Here is a 16492-nt window from a genome sequence, read left to right as displayed (position 1 = left end):
ATATATTAAATTCTAAGTGCCATCTGGACTCAAGCTGTTTGGATAAGCTCCACAAGTCATGTTATTTCCTGCAGTGAAGAAGTCCAGTTAGCTTGTTAGTGTGCAAATACTTTGTGGAAACTCATATGTACTGACATTAAAAGAAGAAATGAGGGGGAAGGATTTTCCAATGATGCTGCAGGAGAATTTGAGTTTGGCTAAGTAGGAGGTGATCGTAGGGTTTGTCCACTATTGTTTTCAGACACTGTTTCTTAGCCTAAAGTAGAGTATAGTAATGGCCTCTATGTAAATACAACTACAACTGATTTGGTAATGGTAATTGATCACATAAAAGGGGTCCAAGTAGAGCTGTAAAGAATGCACATTAGCATGTTGAGGGTGGTACAAAACAATGTTTTACAGAAAGAAAAGGGTAAGATGTAAGGGGAGTTTATTAAAGCATTGGCAACACTCAGCCTCCACATCACACTGTGTATCACTTGACCTCGCCCAACCTTCTTCTTAAAAGCAAGAAAGTGTTACATATATTTGGTCACACATGGTCAACTACTCCTATCAGCAGATTTTTATTTTGAATTTTATAAAAAGTTTATTACCTACCTGTATTTTTGGTGTCATTTTAGGTCTCCTTTAATGATTAGTTATCACTGTGAGCTGCCGCTGAGATTTTATCTTTAGACAAGAACTCTGGCCACTATGAAATAACATTTGACAACCACTACACAAATGACAGTATAATCTACACTTCAATATGTACTATTACGTTTTCCCTTGTCATGGTTCTTCAGCTGCAGTCCTGTTCCATATCATTGCCTTTCCCTCTCACACTGCCACCATCGAACTGCAACTGCTCTTGCACAGTATTCTCTTTCTCAGATTTATGGCATTAACTTTTACTTGACAAACCGCAGGCATGCAACACATGTTGTTATATTTTGCACGATAATATACAGATTTACTATTCAGTATGCGTTATATTTCACTGTGTACAGATGCTTTGTGTGCTCTTTGGTATTATATTAGGAGGCATTCATTAACAGTGACAGTCAGAGGTCGTTATTATGGCCAGTTTAATATGGGGATAGCAATGCCAGAAACACAAGGCAGACAAGAATACAAACAAGCATTCTCTGTTACTTACTGAGAAAAAAAGAACAGCTCAAGCTAAATGAAAGAGGAAATAATGCCATCGCTGCTAGGAATAGAAAATGTTGGATATAAAAATAATGAAATAATAATGAAATAATATTTAAAAAATACAGAAACTGGCCACACTGGAGAACACTAATCATCTAAACCAAATTTTCTATCTTGAATGATGACTGCACAAGTACTGGTGTTCTATAGAAAAAGACACATGGTACTGGAAAAGAATCTTTGTGAAGTGGTTGCAAAGTTGTTAGTATGTGAACAATCAAATTAAAACTGTATACAGCGTATGTCAATGTAACCCTTTTCTCAAGACTGTCAGCTGACTTTAACTTTCACAGAACAAGAAAGCAAAGGGGTCCTCAAAGAACTGGAAATCAGTGGGGGAATAAAGCACATTTTCTCAACTACTGAAAAAAGAGATATGTAAATCTGCTGTAGGAGAAACATGATGATCACATCCTACATCAAAAACTACATGGACTGCAGTTATATATCCCTTTTCTAGTCGTATTGACCACTCAAAGTGCTTTACACTACTGCCACATTCACTCATTCACACACACAGTCATGCAGCATTTTTTCTATAAAAAACAGCCCTTTTTCTATACACACACACTTACACACACCGATAATACCTCGGTAGCAATTTGGGGTTCAGTATCTTGCCCAAGGACACTTCGAAATGGGGACTGAAGGAGCCGAGGAACGTGCCACCGACCTTCTGGTTAGTGGACGACTGACTCTACCTCCTGAGCCACATCCACCGCACTATCATAAATGAAAGATGAAGCTTTAAACAAGTTTTAAGAATCTCAGCACATTTCCTCTCCTCATTTTCTTTTGCTGAGTGATCCTACATGCTCTCCATATCATGCAGAAACCCTACACAGACACTACTGCAAGTTTGGGTGAAATAATACATGTGAAGACTCCTTGATGGGCATCTAAAATTTTATAGAATTTTCATGCCTTCTTATCCATAGTCCACCAAATTTTGTCTCTGTCAATAGAATTTGCTAAAGCCAGCTGCTTTCTTTGGCATTAGTGTCCGGTCACACCAGAAAACATTGCAGCAAGTTTCATTTGTGTGCCCTTGCAAAATAGGTGCTGCTAACAGATGTTAACACAGTTGATTCAAGTGAACATATTTATACCATCCACTTCTGTTTCATGACTGGGAGCAAACCATGCCGCATCTCTTTTGTGGAGCACTTTATGCTCCAGCAGAGCAAGGTTAAGCAAAATTAGAGCTACCTCCATTTTAAACTTCCCTTTTTGACCATTTGAATTGGTCAGCAATTTTAACCATAGTTCAACTTTATAGGAAAACACGACACAACTGCACTGAGTAACAATGATATGACATAATTGTACTTTGGAGTAGTCAGTGTTGTTTGATAATCCATTGTGTAGGAAGTATTGTCAGTACTTGTACAGTATAGCACAGTACTTGTTCTATTGACTTCAATTTAACTGAACTAAATTCACAAAATGAATTGAAAAGCACAGTTCCGGTCTGCAAGTGTGTGACAGTGTACATGTTTGTATGTGCTGGAGTGAAAAATTTAAACAAGAAGCACAAACCGCAAACAAGTGAGCAGGAAAATTCGGACAGTGCATTCCATTAACACGGTACACTGCAGCTGAACCACAAACCCATCACTGTATATAAGCATGGAAGGCATTGCTAGCAACTGCTCTGCCAAAGCTATATATGTCATTCAGCTATCACTGTTGTTTTGGGTTTTTTTTGTTGTCGTTTTTTGCTCATGTGACTATTGTCACATTTCCATCCAGTGACTAGCAACAGCAACATTGTATAAAAGACATGAGACAAAAGCCATCAACCCTAATGAGCTTAGAGCTATACATGACTGAGACAGACCTCTAATCACTATTTCATTCCCAACTTCTCATTGCTACCTTCTCGCTAGAGCACAGAAAGCATTTCCTTAACTGACTTTTACTTTGCCTCCGTTCGTCTCTTTTCTGGAGCAGACATCCACTTAGCAACTGCACAGTAACACCAGGGTGGCTAGATTCAAAGACTTGGTTAATTGGCTGATAAGCAAATGCTCAGCATGCTCCAAGCCCAGGATTACAAGTGGAAGAACTTAAACAGCAAAGGAGGGCAGTGTCTTCAAAGATTACTTAAGGTTGAGATCCGAAATGGTTTGTGGATTTAACATGTCAAAAATCGTATCCTAGACTTATATGCATACTATAACCTCTTTAATCTTATTGCCCATAGCAATTTCCCAGAGCCTAAGACGATGTCCTCAAATGTTTTGACCAACTGTCCAAAACCCAAGAATAGTTTACTATCATATAACAACAAGGAAAACCAGCAAATCCTCACCCACATTTGTGATGCGGAGCCAGGAAATGTTGAGCATTTTTGCTTGAAAAAAAGAAAAAGAAAAAAAAATGATTATCACAATAGTTGCCATTTAATTTTCTGTCAGTTGATCAAACAGTTAATTGCTTCTAGTGTGTCCAAATGTACAAAATTTGTTTGATACTTGGGATCATTTTCAGAAGGATGACTGAAACTGTGTCCAAAATCATATAAGTGTATTCTTAAGCAGTGAAAAAAAACGACAGTCATAAATAAATGCTTCACTACTGACAGGTGTAGTGTCGCCTGACTGTTAATTCTCACATCTATACAATGCAAAACAATGTATTCTGGATAAAAGTTCTGTAACACTCTGAATTTTTGAGGAGATTCAAATAAAATGGTACCTCAGTACAGGTTCTATTACTTGGATACTTCCTACCTGTCTAGCTTGACAACTTTAGCACTAGTTGTAATTGGCATGCGCAAACTGTTGACTGTTGAAAGACAGATGGTATCTGTCAAGGTGGCAGTAACGGACTGAGAAATCAATGGCAAATTCATCATGGATTAAAATGACCCCTTCTTTGCTGTTTCTCCTGCAGATTTTCAGATGAAATCCAGTGTAATTTTTTTTTTCATCATCTTCAAGTCATGGTACTCCCAACAATCATCAAAATATTCTACACCTGATTAGTATATTGGCCTCTTATTTAGCTTTTAATCGTTTACAGATCAGTCAGTATATTTAGACTAGACTAGAGTTTATCAACCCCATAGGTTGAGAATTGCATTTTGTCAATTCAAATATAATTTAGCTCCCTAGTTACTACAAGGCGACAGCTCTACCCAGACAGCTAATAGTAAATGACATAGGGCAGAAATGACTCTGTGTGACTCTAATCTTATTTATATATATATATATATATATATATATGTAATATTATTATATTATTATTTTTCAGAGGCTGGGTGCTGCCCTCTCAGTCTGAGATGTGTGAAAAACTACTTGTTTTAGTACTGTCATTAGTGTGTCTCAAGGGAGGCCTAAAAATCCACATTCAGGCCCAGAGAATGCTAATACTCTTTTTCATTTATATCAGGTTGTTGGCAAACACCACATATAGTATATTATTCAAATGTTTTTATATTACTGGCATAAAAAGAGATGTGACTTACACTCATTTCGCTGATACCTGACATAAGCTCTCGGTTCTCCCCACTGGTAAATGAGATGAAGTATACTGAGTATACTGTTTACTAAGGTGGAGCAATGTGAGAATGCTATGAGTCCTTTCCTTGTCTATAACATGGCAGCAAGCCCCTGAATACACACAGTGCAGTGCAAGTCAGTGTTAATAAAGTGTTAATTAACATGGCTAAGTTGCAGCACTCAGAGAGCAGTAATGGCATAATTGCTTGACATTTTCAGTAAACAGAAGAAAGGAATACGTAGAGTAATGTATAAATCATTGCATCTTATAGGACCTCTTTGTGACAGACAAGTCCACACTAGACATTTGTCTTGCTAAGTACTGTTGAATGAGTACAGCTTTTAAAATGATGAAGACCTAATGTACTGTGCTGTTTTCAGTGAGCACTGTTGCAAGATGCATATGGCTGTAGCGATGAAGGAACTGCTGTTTGTTCGTCTTGCCACATTTAACTGCAGATGTAATGTTGATACAGAATGTAATATACGTGGCATATAGGTATACAGTATACAGCTCCTGGAAAGAATTGTTAAACAGGTCCAAGGGACTATATGTTTACTGTAACTTCATGACCATCCGTCATTTCTAATATACAGAGAAAGGTAATTATGTTCTATTTATGCTTTACATATATAATCAATCCTATCTCCTATACTAATGATGCAACACACAGAAATAGTTTACCAGTGTTATGGGTAAACTGGTCTCAGGTCAACAGCATTTTTTATGCATTCTGACTCATATTCTGCAGCATGGTTGAGGGGCACATGGGACATAGTCAGTGAGCCTACACTAGTGCCCTAAGAACTTACTGCATGGACAAAAATAATGTATTGATTTAAAAAAGTTGATTTACAATAGTTTCACACAAAACATCTGCCAGGCTTCCCTTATACCAGCTGACTGCAATTTTTCATTAATATGACACTGCTATATGATCTGTTTATGGCTTTCTAATCAAACAGTAATAGTATTCCATGTGGCTGCATTCATGCTTTATGTTGACTATGTAATCAGCTCTCTGTCATATGCTATGATGGCCATCAAATGATGGCCTTTGACACACAGTTTGTTATACTGTCTTTTTTTTTTTTTTTAAATCTACCATCAGTTGTATATCTCTCTGAGGTATAAAATGGAAGCAAAGGACCTTGATCAACAAAAAACAGAATGTGGCATAACAATAGTGACAAGGTAAGGGAATGAATTCCCAAAGTAGCCACCGAATGAATACATAAAAAGTACTGTAAGGGAGCTTGGATTACCCATGAAATGTGGCAAAACATATTGCAGCAAAAGAAGCATTTCAACAGAAAGCCATTAGAAGACCTCTAACTCAATCCTAAAAATAACCTAAACTCAAATTTCTTCTTTGTTATGTTGTCTTTATTCTGGCCTTTTCAATAGTCTACAACAATGGATGCTATTCTATGCCCAGGTATTATATATTAATTCTTTGCTCTTCCTTTCTGACATTAAATAATTCAATATTAGCTGCTTTTTTCAATGACCAACCACTGTTTTACAGTTTTTTCATTTGTTTTTGATACTGTGTATGTGATTTTATGATTTATGGATTTTTTAAATGTGATTAACACATTTCATAAAATTTAGAGGAAAGTGTTAAATAAAAAACAATGAATGAAGTTTGAACCGTGGCTGGTTAAATGGTAAATGGATGGTAAATGATATTTACAATAAACACTAATTATTCTTTTTAATTAGATAAATAAATGATTAATATTGTTGGAGGCCATGTCAGTCAATGTTTTACTGGACAGGACAGTGTCTCAGCTGTACCTGTGGATTTGAATCCCACAGGTTTTACACGTTATATGTTTGTTTGTTTTTTAAAGTGACAGACGGACAGACTTCAGTAACAGTTTTGATACCATTAATGTGTAATTATAATTACAATAGCAATAACTTTTTTTTTTTTACTAACCCTCACTTATAAGAAATAAAGAAAATGACAGTGAAAAAAAAAAAAAAAAAAAGGTCAGGCAGCACTCAAGCCTGTGCTTGATCAATACAAAACTTGAAAGACAGCCTGTTTTAGAATGTAGGTCAGAAATCACAAGAGATGAAAAGAGAGCTTAAGGAGATTTTTTCCAGGCCAACTGAATCCCCCTGTCTTCCTTCACATTTATCCATGTTCATTATAACTACACTCCACATTACAGACAGGAGAGAGTATACACTCCACAATCTCTCATCATCAGACCAAAAAATATTTGTTCTGGAGAGAAGCTGTATATGTTTATTTGTTAGGTAGAAGCCAAGTCAAGCAGAACAAAAATGAGTGAATAAAAGCCAAATCAAATCTCTAGCTCCTCTTGTTACCAGACTTCATCCCTACAGATGTCGTCATTCACCACAGAAGAACTCAGCTGAGTTTAAAAGAAAAGAGAGCAAGTGAATGAAAGAAGACACAAGCATCAGCAGCATCCGAAATCAAATAGCATAGATTGCTCTTTTATCCCTTAGTGTCTATGTGCTTACATTTGACATACTGTAAAGCATTCAATTTTCAAGAGATAGTCTTTCTTAGGAATTAAACTATGAATTGTACTGTATATTCAAAGATGTCATTTCCAATCTGTTGTTTAAAATAAAACACAAAATGTACCATATGTTCGTCTACAACAAATAAACTCACCACAGAATACATCTGTGTCTTACCTGATCCCACGGACAGATGATCCCACCAGACAACATAAAAAGATAACCCATGGCAACCAAGCAGGCCCAGATGACCAGGGAGAAAACTCGTAGAAGTTTCTTGAAGATGGACTCAATGCAGACAAGCACAAACACAGCCAGGAAGATAGCCAATGCCGTGGGCACAGTGATTACAAAGGCCACGTGGTCCTCAACGTTCTGAAAGGGACAGGATAAAAAAAGGATGTGTCATTTATCAGAGAAAAGAAGAGTAATTAATTAGAGACAAAACTAGTTTTGCCTGAGAGAAATAAATAAAGACAGACTTCTCAAGTGGGTGTGAAACAGCTGTGTTAACTGTGTTATAAAAAGCCACTCCTCTAGCTCCATCTTTCTTCTTAAATACAAACAACCAAGGCAGACCTGTGATTCATCCAGAGAAGCAGAAAATACAGAACAGTTTCTTCTCTGATTTTCTGCTGTTTTAAACACGTCAACAACAAGGTGTCACTACTAAGATGACCCTTTTTTGCTAGATATAATCTGAGAGTGATATGATGAAGCAAATGCCATTTTCCTCTATATGTCCTTCAGTAGTTTAACTTTCTGTTTGAGCCACAAGATATTGCAACGAGTCTCAGAATGAATGGCAGTAAACAAATACAGACTGTGAGATACCATATCATTATAAAATATGAGTGTGGAAAGTTAAAAGCCAGCATTAAATCTTTCAGGTTTATGTACTATAATAATGCATGTAACAGTTTTCTCTGTCTAACTACATAATTGCTGCTTGATGGAGCATAATTGTTACTCTAGCTTGAGTTTTCATTAGCTTATCATACATTTATACATGAATGGTCGGTGTAGGATAACTCTATGGACAGCTTTACCTGTCATCCTAGGAAAGAAAAAACTACCACCCATCCTGTTGCTTTCCATTATTTGTGAGTGAGTTATTCATGCGAGCCTACAGAGTACGCTGTAGCACAGCTCCTAGTTAACTGAATTGAACTCATCAGAGTTATTTTCCTGGGGATACAATTAAGATTAAAAAAAAGAGAAAGATAAATTCAGAGGGTAAAGTATGTGAATATAAATGAATGTAAACGAAAAATCTTATTTGTATAAAAAAACTAATTTATTCATGTATGTCTGTCACTTTTGGAACTCCATATACAATATCCAGCTCTCATTAAATCATACCATAGCAAATGACTGAGCACCACAATGTGTAAAATCATCAAGTATAAACTTGTCATGTTGTAATAAAACTTGAATTTTAAAAGTAATTTCCTTAGGTGTCTGTTCTGCTTCCTGTCTTTAGGTTTTCCCGCCTTTTGCGATTGCCTACCCCGCCCTAATTAGTTTCACCTGTGTCCTCATCGTCTTACCCTCACTAATGTATTTGAGTCTCGGTGTTCCCTTCATTCCTTGTCGGTTCGTCTGTATTCGCTCCCTCGCTTTTTTTCCTACACTGGATTTTTAGTTTTGTTCCTGGTTTTTGTTCCTGAGTTTTCCTTGTGTTTATTTTCCTACCACCTGTATTCCTGGATTCTGCCATCACCTTTACCTGTCTAACTGTAAATTAATTTCACTCATTAAATAGTTACCTCACTCATTCAGCCTGCCTCCCTTTGTATTTGCGTTTGGGTCCAGAAATAGTTAAAAATTACAAACTCAGACAGTATAGTCAAACAAATTAAATTAGACCTAAAATTATTTTTAATATGGTTGAATTTACAAACCAGAGATCTGTATCCTCTTTTCAATGCACACCTGTAAAAGTGAAAAAACCTTTACACTGAACTGAACTATGGAATGAGGAAAAACCCTAAAGAGCCCCCAGTGTTAACCAGTAGCAAAATTGAAGCCACATCCATAATGGATTTTCTGCTGCCTTTCTGAAACACACTCAGATCTGAAAGTTCTAATAAAAATTTCAGGAGTTTCGTCAAGGTGGAAGTTGGAGGATAGCACAGTGAAATGAGTCGTTTCTGCTGCCTGTCTTTGCCCGGCTTTCATCCCATCAATGCTTTTTTCCAGTGGCGTGATGGAGCAGATGTGTCACATCCTCACTGCCACATTTGAATGTGTGAGGAAGGAAATCTGTAAAATACACTGACATCGACCAATCAAAATTAGAATGCAAAATAGGCTCATTAAAGAGCACCTTCACACATTCATTTTTGATCCTTAAAAACTCCATTTATCCACAGTGTAAGTAACACTGCATAATCCAGATTCATGTATTATTTTCAAGTTCTCTTTTTAACTAGTGTTGTAAAGATTAACAGTCATGCATGCTGTTAATTTAAAATGGAATAATTTGTTGTTTTTTATTAATTACAGGCACTAATCGACACATTTTTCCGTCATTGTTTGTGACCTAACCATCTATCCAATTTTTGGGCAGCTATCTCACAGTGCTTCTCTTTGCACTTCTCCCCCTCTTGTTTTTCTCTCTCTTTCTCCTTCTTTAGTCCCCCACCTTCCCTCTGTCTCTTTCTCATACACACAGTCAATGCACTGGGACAGGAGACTATGTGTGAGGCTGCAGAGAGCCACAGAGAGTTTGTCTCACTCAGAGCAGAGCTCCAAAACAGCACAGGATTTAGGTCAGCCTGCAAGCTGGATGAAGGGATGATAGGATACAAATAAAAGAGAGAGACAGATATATAAGGAGCTGAGAGATGAAACAGGCACGGGAACTGAGAGAACTAGAGGATGATAGAAAAAAAACAAGGAAGCTGCAAAAGACATGCCTATACAGCACAGGGATAGAGCAAAAAGAGGATGTAGGACAGACAGACTGGGCAGTGGCCCAATATTAAGACATTTACTGAAATGCTTGTTTATTGTGAGCCCACAAAACCACTGGTATGAAAAAGTGCACAATTCTATTTTTTGTGTCTGACTGTCGGGAAATATTTTCCTAGAAACTGGAAATTTCCTTTTTGGTTCTTTAGCATCTATGTTTCTAACGCTACACTGATACTTGATATTTTAGTTGCTGGTTAAATTATACTTTCACACTTCATCACAGCTTTAACACAAATGCAGCCAGCTGGATTGAATAATAAATCCAAAATGAAATTATAAACAAGGTAATTTATTGATACAAACACCAGTTGTGGCTAAGGTAATGACTCTAAAGATTGATGAATGATGAGAAAATATCTAGATCAAATATGATTCTTCCAAAGATTGTTATCTCTTCTAATCTTTTTGATAAGGGATTTCATTTGTTGACTAATTAGGCATAAGTGATTCTGTCTTGAATGATTGTTCCTTTTCAGTCGATTCATTTGGTACAGCATAGAGTATTGGACATGTATTCATGCCCTGCAGAGCAGCCACCGAACTGGAGTCCAACCTCCAGCACTCTAGTGCATCATAGACCCAACAGAAAAGGACAGCATGAGCTACCGAAGGCGCTGTCACATCCAAATGGCAAAACCGAACAAAAGATAGCTCAATTTCTTCAATAGGCTACTGCCAGCTCGAAGTTAGCTTAATGGCCCCCAATCTACCACTGCCTCAATTGGTGAGTGTGGATGCCTGCGAAGTGCTAATTTTGAGTTTTTTGTTTTGTCCACTAGCTTTGTGTTTCGGGATGAGCACCAAGCCTAGACAGACAAAGAAGTTGTCTTCCATTCATGCGGCTTCTCTTTGCACGACAAGGACCAGCACAAGGCATGTCCCCTCTGTCTGGGCATTGTCCACGCCAGGAGAGCGTTGACCGAGCCTGAGGCTTGTCAATCTTGTCACAAGCTCAAGCACTCAACACTGGAAAGACGGGTAACGTTTGTGGAGAAAGTCTGGGCTGACCACATGGAGTGTGTGGAGGGGTTAGCCGAGTTTGAGCCAGAGCACTCAGAATACTAGCCAGCTGCAGCCAGAGCATGCCGCTAGCCATGATGATGATGGCATGCTGGACATTGGCTTGGACATTTATGGTTTTTCAGAGGATGACAATGATGCTTTGGCGTTGGGCCAGTATAACTGCATATATATATATATATATATATATATATATATACATACACACACAGCATCGCTTGGACAGAACAACACATCTTTCATCTCACTGTGACGCTGTGCAGCTGAGAAACTGGAGGTGGAGTGCCCTCTCCTCCACTGGCTCAGAAACCATCCCTGTTTGCGGCCCTGACCCTTCCATCCAAGCACTGCAGGTACTCTGCTTCTTAGCTGAGTAATATTTACTAGGTGCAGACAGGCACCACTCGTGCACTGGGGTCCGTCAACATACTGCAGAAAAATCAAAAGATGTTTCTCATGGGGCTTGGGACACCGGTGCCTCCCTACAGTCCACTAGCAATGGCATCAACTGTCTTGGCAGAGAGACACCCATGGCTGGCTCTCTCCAACATTTTGGGATAGGTTAAGAGACAGAGCAGTTTATTTGGACAAGCAAGTGTCGGCAGAGGGTTTTTTCGTGCAGTCACTCGACACCATCCAGGTCAAATTTGAGCTGAGGAAGAAGCAGACAGGAGCTCTTTGCAGCATCATTGCAAGACGTGATGTCAAACCCAAGCCCAATGCCAGCGCTCACAAGCCTGCAGTACCTCCAATTCCCCCCAAGAGGCCAGCACCGTCTGCAAGTCTGGGCTCCCAGCCATTGAAGCTGCAACAACTCAGTCAAATTCCATGCCCGTCAGCTTAAAACAAAGGCACTATCCTAACACAGTCTCCCAAGCACAGTTCCCCCATGCACACAAGTATGCTTTTGTTGCCTTATGTTTCTCAGGTGACCACAACAAATGTTGAAAATGTCGTTTTTCCAGTGCCTCCAGTTCACTGTGCAACTGCAAGCCTCAAGTTGTTTCCACAAACCTGCATGTCAAAAACCTGTGAGCCAAATAAATCAGGGCAAACAGGTGATGCCATTCCCCTCCAGCACATAAGCAGTTGAGAGCCCCTCCCCTACAATGCTGCAGGTCAGTCGGCTAGCAGCCCAACTCCCTCACTGGCGCAAAAGCACACACCTACTCTGTAGGTAGAGAGCCGTTGCTATTGGTTACCAGTTACAAATTCGTCTCAGGCCACCTCGTTTCCAATCAGTAGTGAACACAGTTGTAGGGAACGAGGCAGCAGTGGTATTAAGGGAGTAAATAAACACGCTGCTGAACAAGCAGGCAGTACGAGTGGTTCATGTTTCGTAGGCGAACACAGGTTGATGCATTTGTTATTTCATTGTTCCAAAAAAAGGAGGGGACTTTGTCCTATTCTAAACCTGCGACTGTTAAACAAATACCTAAGAACTTACACGTTCAAAATGCTAACACTCAGGCAGCTACTGACTGTGGTCGTTGGGGTATGGGGGACACAGACGCTTACTTTCATGAGGCGATACACAAGGACCACAGGCAATTTCTAAGGTTTGCATCGAAGGCATGGCCTTTGATTACCTGGTGCTGCTGTTCAACCTGTCGCTCGCCCCCTGCACCTTCACCAAATGTGTCGAAAAAGCATTAGCACATTCAAGCACTGGGCTTTTCGGTGAATCTTCAGAGGAGTTCGCTAACCTCAGGAAATACCCACTGCCCCCCATTCCTCTCCATAACGGACCGAAACACGCCTCTTGGAATGGATGCACTAGCGCATCCATGGCCCATCGCGCTCCTGTATGCAATACTGCCTGTTCTGGAGAGAGTGCAGGGTCTGTCTCTGATACTGGTGGCCCCTCAGTGACCAGAAAAGTCATGGTATGCTGAGATAGTCAGTTTATTGGCAGCAAGGCTTTGGCAGCTTTCTCTCCAAAGCGACCTCCTCTCAATCAGGATGTGATTCATCCGCACCCAGAACAGGTGGCAGCTTGCTACCTGTTGAGAGTTACAATTTAGAAAACTAAAGGTCTGCCCCCAAGTGTGGTGGCAATGATCCAGAGTGCGAGGGCATCATACACTAGAGGCCTATATCCCTATAAATGGCAGGCGTATTTGGCAGATGTGTCAAAACCAAAATGTACTCCCATAGAGCACAATAGTGCTCTGTTGTTGACGTTCTGACGTTTCCTCAGTAGCCGCTGGATAAGGGTTGCTCATTTTCCACGATTAAGATCTATTTAACAGCTATATCTGCCTGTCATGTTGGCTTTAATGGAGTGACGCTGGGCGCTCTCACTCTCGCCCTGCATGTTTTTTTAATTCATGGTTAAATCCAGTGTCCCTTCATGGGATTTGGCTTTGGTGCCTGAGGCTCTGTGTTCCCCAATTTGAGCCTATTGAGTCTGTAGATATGAAATTTCTTTCATACAAGACTGCATCACTTCTCACTTTGACTTCCGCAAATCGTGTGGGCAACCTTCACGCTTTGTCTGTGCATCCCTCTTGTACCCAGTTCACTTTGAATGGTTCCAAGGTTACATTATGCCTGAATGCAGCGTATTTGCCTAAAATTATCCCTACAGCCAATAGTTCTACGGCTTATGGCGATGTCATGGGCAAAATTTAAAGGGTTATCTGTGAGTGATATCTGGGCTGCAGCCGGTTTGTCATCACTGCACACTTTTGTTCGGTTTTACCGTTTGGATGTGACAGCCCCTTCAGTGGCTCATGCTGTCCTTTCTGCTGGGTCTATGATGCACTAGAGTGCTGGAGGTCTGACTCCAGTTCGGTGGCTGCTCTGCAGGGCATGAATACATGTCCCATACTTTTATGTTGAACAGAGTGAATCGACTGAAAGGGAATGAACTGTTATGACTATAATTCTCTGTTCCCCGAAGGAGAGAAATGAGGTACAACACTTGATTGTCCCGCTGCGCAGCTGGGCTCGAAGAAGAGTGGCTGTCAAACTGAGGGATGACCGTGATGTTGGATGTATATATGTGCAGATGGGGCTTCACATGTGCCATCACAGGTCATCTGCCTCAAAGTGTGAATAGAGGTTCCTACAGTCATGCCACGCAGGGTGTGATATCCCATACTTTGTGTTGTAGCTTGTTTCTTTCCTTTAGGAAACAGAAGTTTAGTCATAACAGTTCATTTGGATTGCATTCAAATGGAACTGACTCTCCAACCACTGATGTTACTGGCCTCACCATCTTTTGGTTGTATGTTACAGTGCATGAAAACAGCTTTACCATTATTCTGTTTTCATTCAGTTTTGTATGTTTAGCTGCAATAAATAAGTCGTCCTAGTGATTAATTGTGTTCTGATGAGTTTTGTTAGATACAGTGTGATGTATGTGTCTGTCAGTTCTCTCTGTCTCACTCTGTCTTTCAGTGTGTTTTAGACTAATCCCCTCTTAATAGCAGACTCAGCAGAGAAAGGGAACGGGAGAGGCATTCTTCTAACGCAAAAAATTTAATTAAGCTATAATAAGTTTATATTAGAACATCCTTTAAAAATCAATCTTTAGATGTTAATATATCATAATGCTTTTTTAGATACAAATAATCAGGTAGGTAATTAATAGTTAAATCCCAGCCAGACAAAATACACATTTAAAAATGTTTTGCTTTTTTTAAGCTCAGAATGTCTTCTTATTTTAAAGTGCCTTTCCCTCACTGCATGGAAGTTTTCAGGTTTTTAGAGGAAAGACAATCCTGTCAAAATAGTAACAGAGGGAAATAGACCTCCTTTCTGTAGTTCAGTCAACCATGAGCTCAGACAATAACTAAACCCCTTATTCCCCCCTCACTTTTATCTCACCCTTCTCTTCACATTAGTGCTGCGATGAGGACAGCATGCTGTGAGAGTGTGCATGTGCGTGCGTATAGGTGTTGCACAAGCACATTCGTGTGTGTGTGCATGTGTGTGAGTCTGTGAGAGAGGAACCCACATATTGTATTTGACAAGACAGCGGCTTGTGTGTGTGTGTGTGTGTGTATGTGTGTGTGTGTGTGTGTGTGCATAAGTGCATGCACATATTCACATTTCTATGCACATGACTGGCAATCCAGTTTGTGTGACTCTATTTCTATCCAAGCTTATGGAATATGTGAGAGTCTGCCGTGTGTGTATGTGTGTACCCACATGCCTACATGTACCGGTCCACACTGTTTACAGAGCTTACACTTGATATGAATTTCCTACACATACTGTCTTTGTCATTTTCAGCCGACACAAAGGGATATGCAACATATCATGTTGGAGTATAATGCCATCCATATGATTGTACGGTCCTATATGTTTGTTTATTTGTACTTTTTTAATTTACACAATGCGCCTTATTTTGTGTGCATGTTGTGAATGAGCAGCTTACCAGTCCTGAAGCAAAGAACACAGTCAGCAGAGCCAGGCAGGCTCCCATCACTATGAGCAGCAGGAACACAATTAGGGGATGCTGCTGGCTCATACAATAGTAGGACTCATACAGCCAGTCCGGGGACCTGTTCCTCTTCTCCTGACCTCCTCTTCCTCCTTTATCCCCTTCACCAGACTCCCCTGCCCGGTCAAGGAGATACCGCTTCCTCCTTATTGCCTCTTGCCACATGGATCTTGGAGCTGAGAAAGAGGGAAAGGAGGGAGGGAAAACAGAGGAGGTGGTCACTGCTGAAGTATTAATAGTTTCCACCACAGATGAGGAGCAGTTGCTCTGTTCCGCTCTCCTGCTGTTGTTGTTCCTGTTGGGGACCCTAGTGTGAGAGCTCCTGATGTCCAATGTATAATTCGGTTCCTCCTCCACCTCCTCTCTTAAGTCCTTCAGGCGGAGACAACTGAAAGCTGAGGCTGAGTCAGAGGCAGCGTGTGCTGGCCGGAGAGGTGGCAAGAACACACCAAGGGTAGAGCGCAGCATCCTCCTCCTTCTCCTCCTGCCAACATGTTGGAGCGGGAAATGAAGGGGAGTGCAGAGACTGAGTGCTCTTTAGAGTGAGAGAGAAAAGTGGGAAGGAAGTGAAGGGAAGGGGGAGGGAGAGAGGGCTAAGGGGGAGGGGAGGAAGAAAAAGAAGGTGCAGCAGCAGGGAGAAGTCAGCGAGTGAGAGGAGCCATGTAATTATTTGTACCGAGACACTGGGAAAAACAGGTTAGTGAAAAAAAAAAGACAGATTGAGCTTAATCCTGGCACTCAAATTTGCAGCTCAATCTCAGAGATAATGATGATTTTTAGAACTGAGATAACCCACTCCATCCGCAGCTTATGTTTTTCAGTCAGCCCATT

At 40.2% G+C, this 16492-nt stretch overlaps 1 protein-coding gene across 1 annotated transcript in view; it reads right to left on the bottom strand.

Moving 5' to 3' along the window:
- The window catches only part of adcy2a (adenylate cyclase 2a), a 65519-nt gene extending 49678 nt beyond the window's left edge, over nt 1-15841 (bottom strand). The window contains exons 1-2 of the mRNA XM_040116727.1: nt 15596-15841; nt 7387-7584 (exon numbers count right to left, since the gene is read on the bottom strand). Of these exons, the coding sequence (XP_039972661.1) occupies nt 7387-7584; nt 15596-15826 (429 nt within the window). The 5' untranslated portion in view covers nt 15827-15841. The remainder of the gene's footprint in view (nt 1-7386; nt 7585-15595) is intronic.
- Nucleotides 15842-16492: the final 651 nt, after the last annotated feature.

Source organism: Xiphias gladius, chromosome 22 (genome assembly GCF_016859285.1).
Source record: "Xiphias gladius isolate SHS-SW01 ecotype Sanya breed wild chromosome 22, ASM1685928v1, whole genome shotgun sequence".
Taxonomy (NCBI): domain Eukaryota; kingdom Metazoa; phylum Chordata; class Actinopteri; order Istiophoriformes; family Xiphiidae; genus Xiphias; species Xiphias gladius.
Note: the sequence above shows the minus strand (reverse complement) of the source record. Positions and strands in the feature narration are given on the sequence as shown.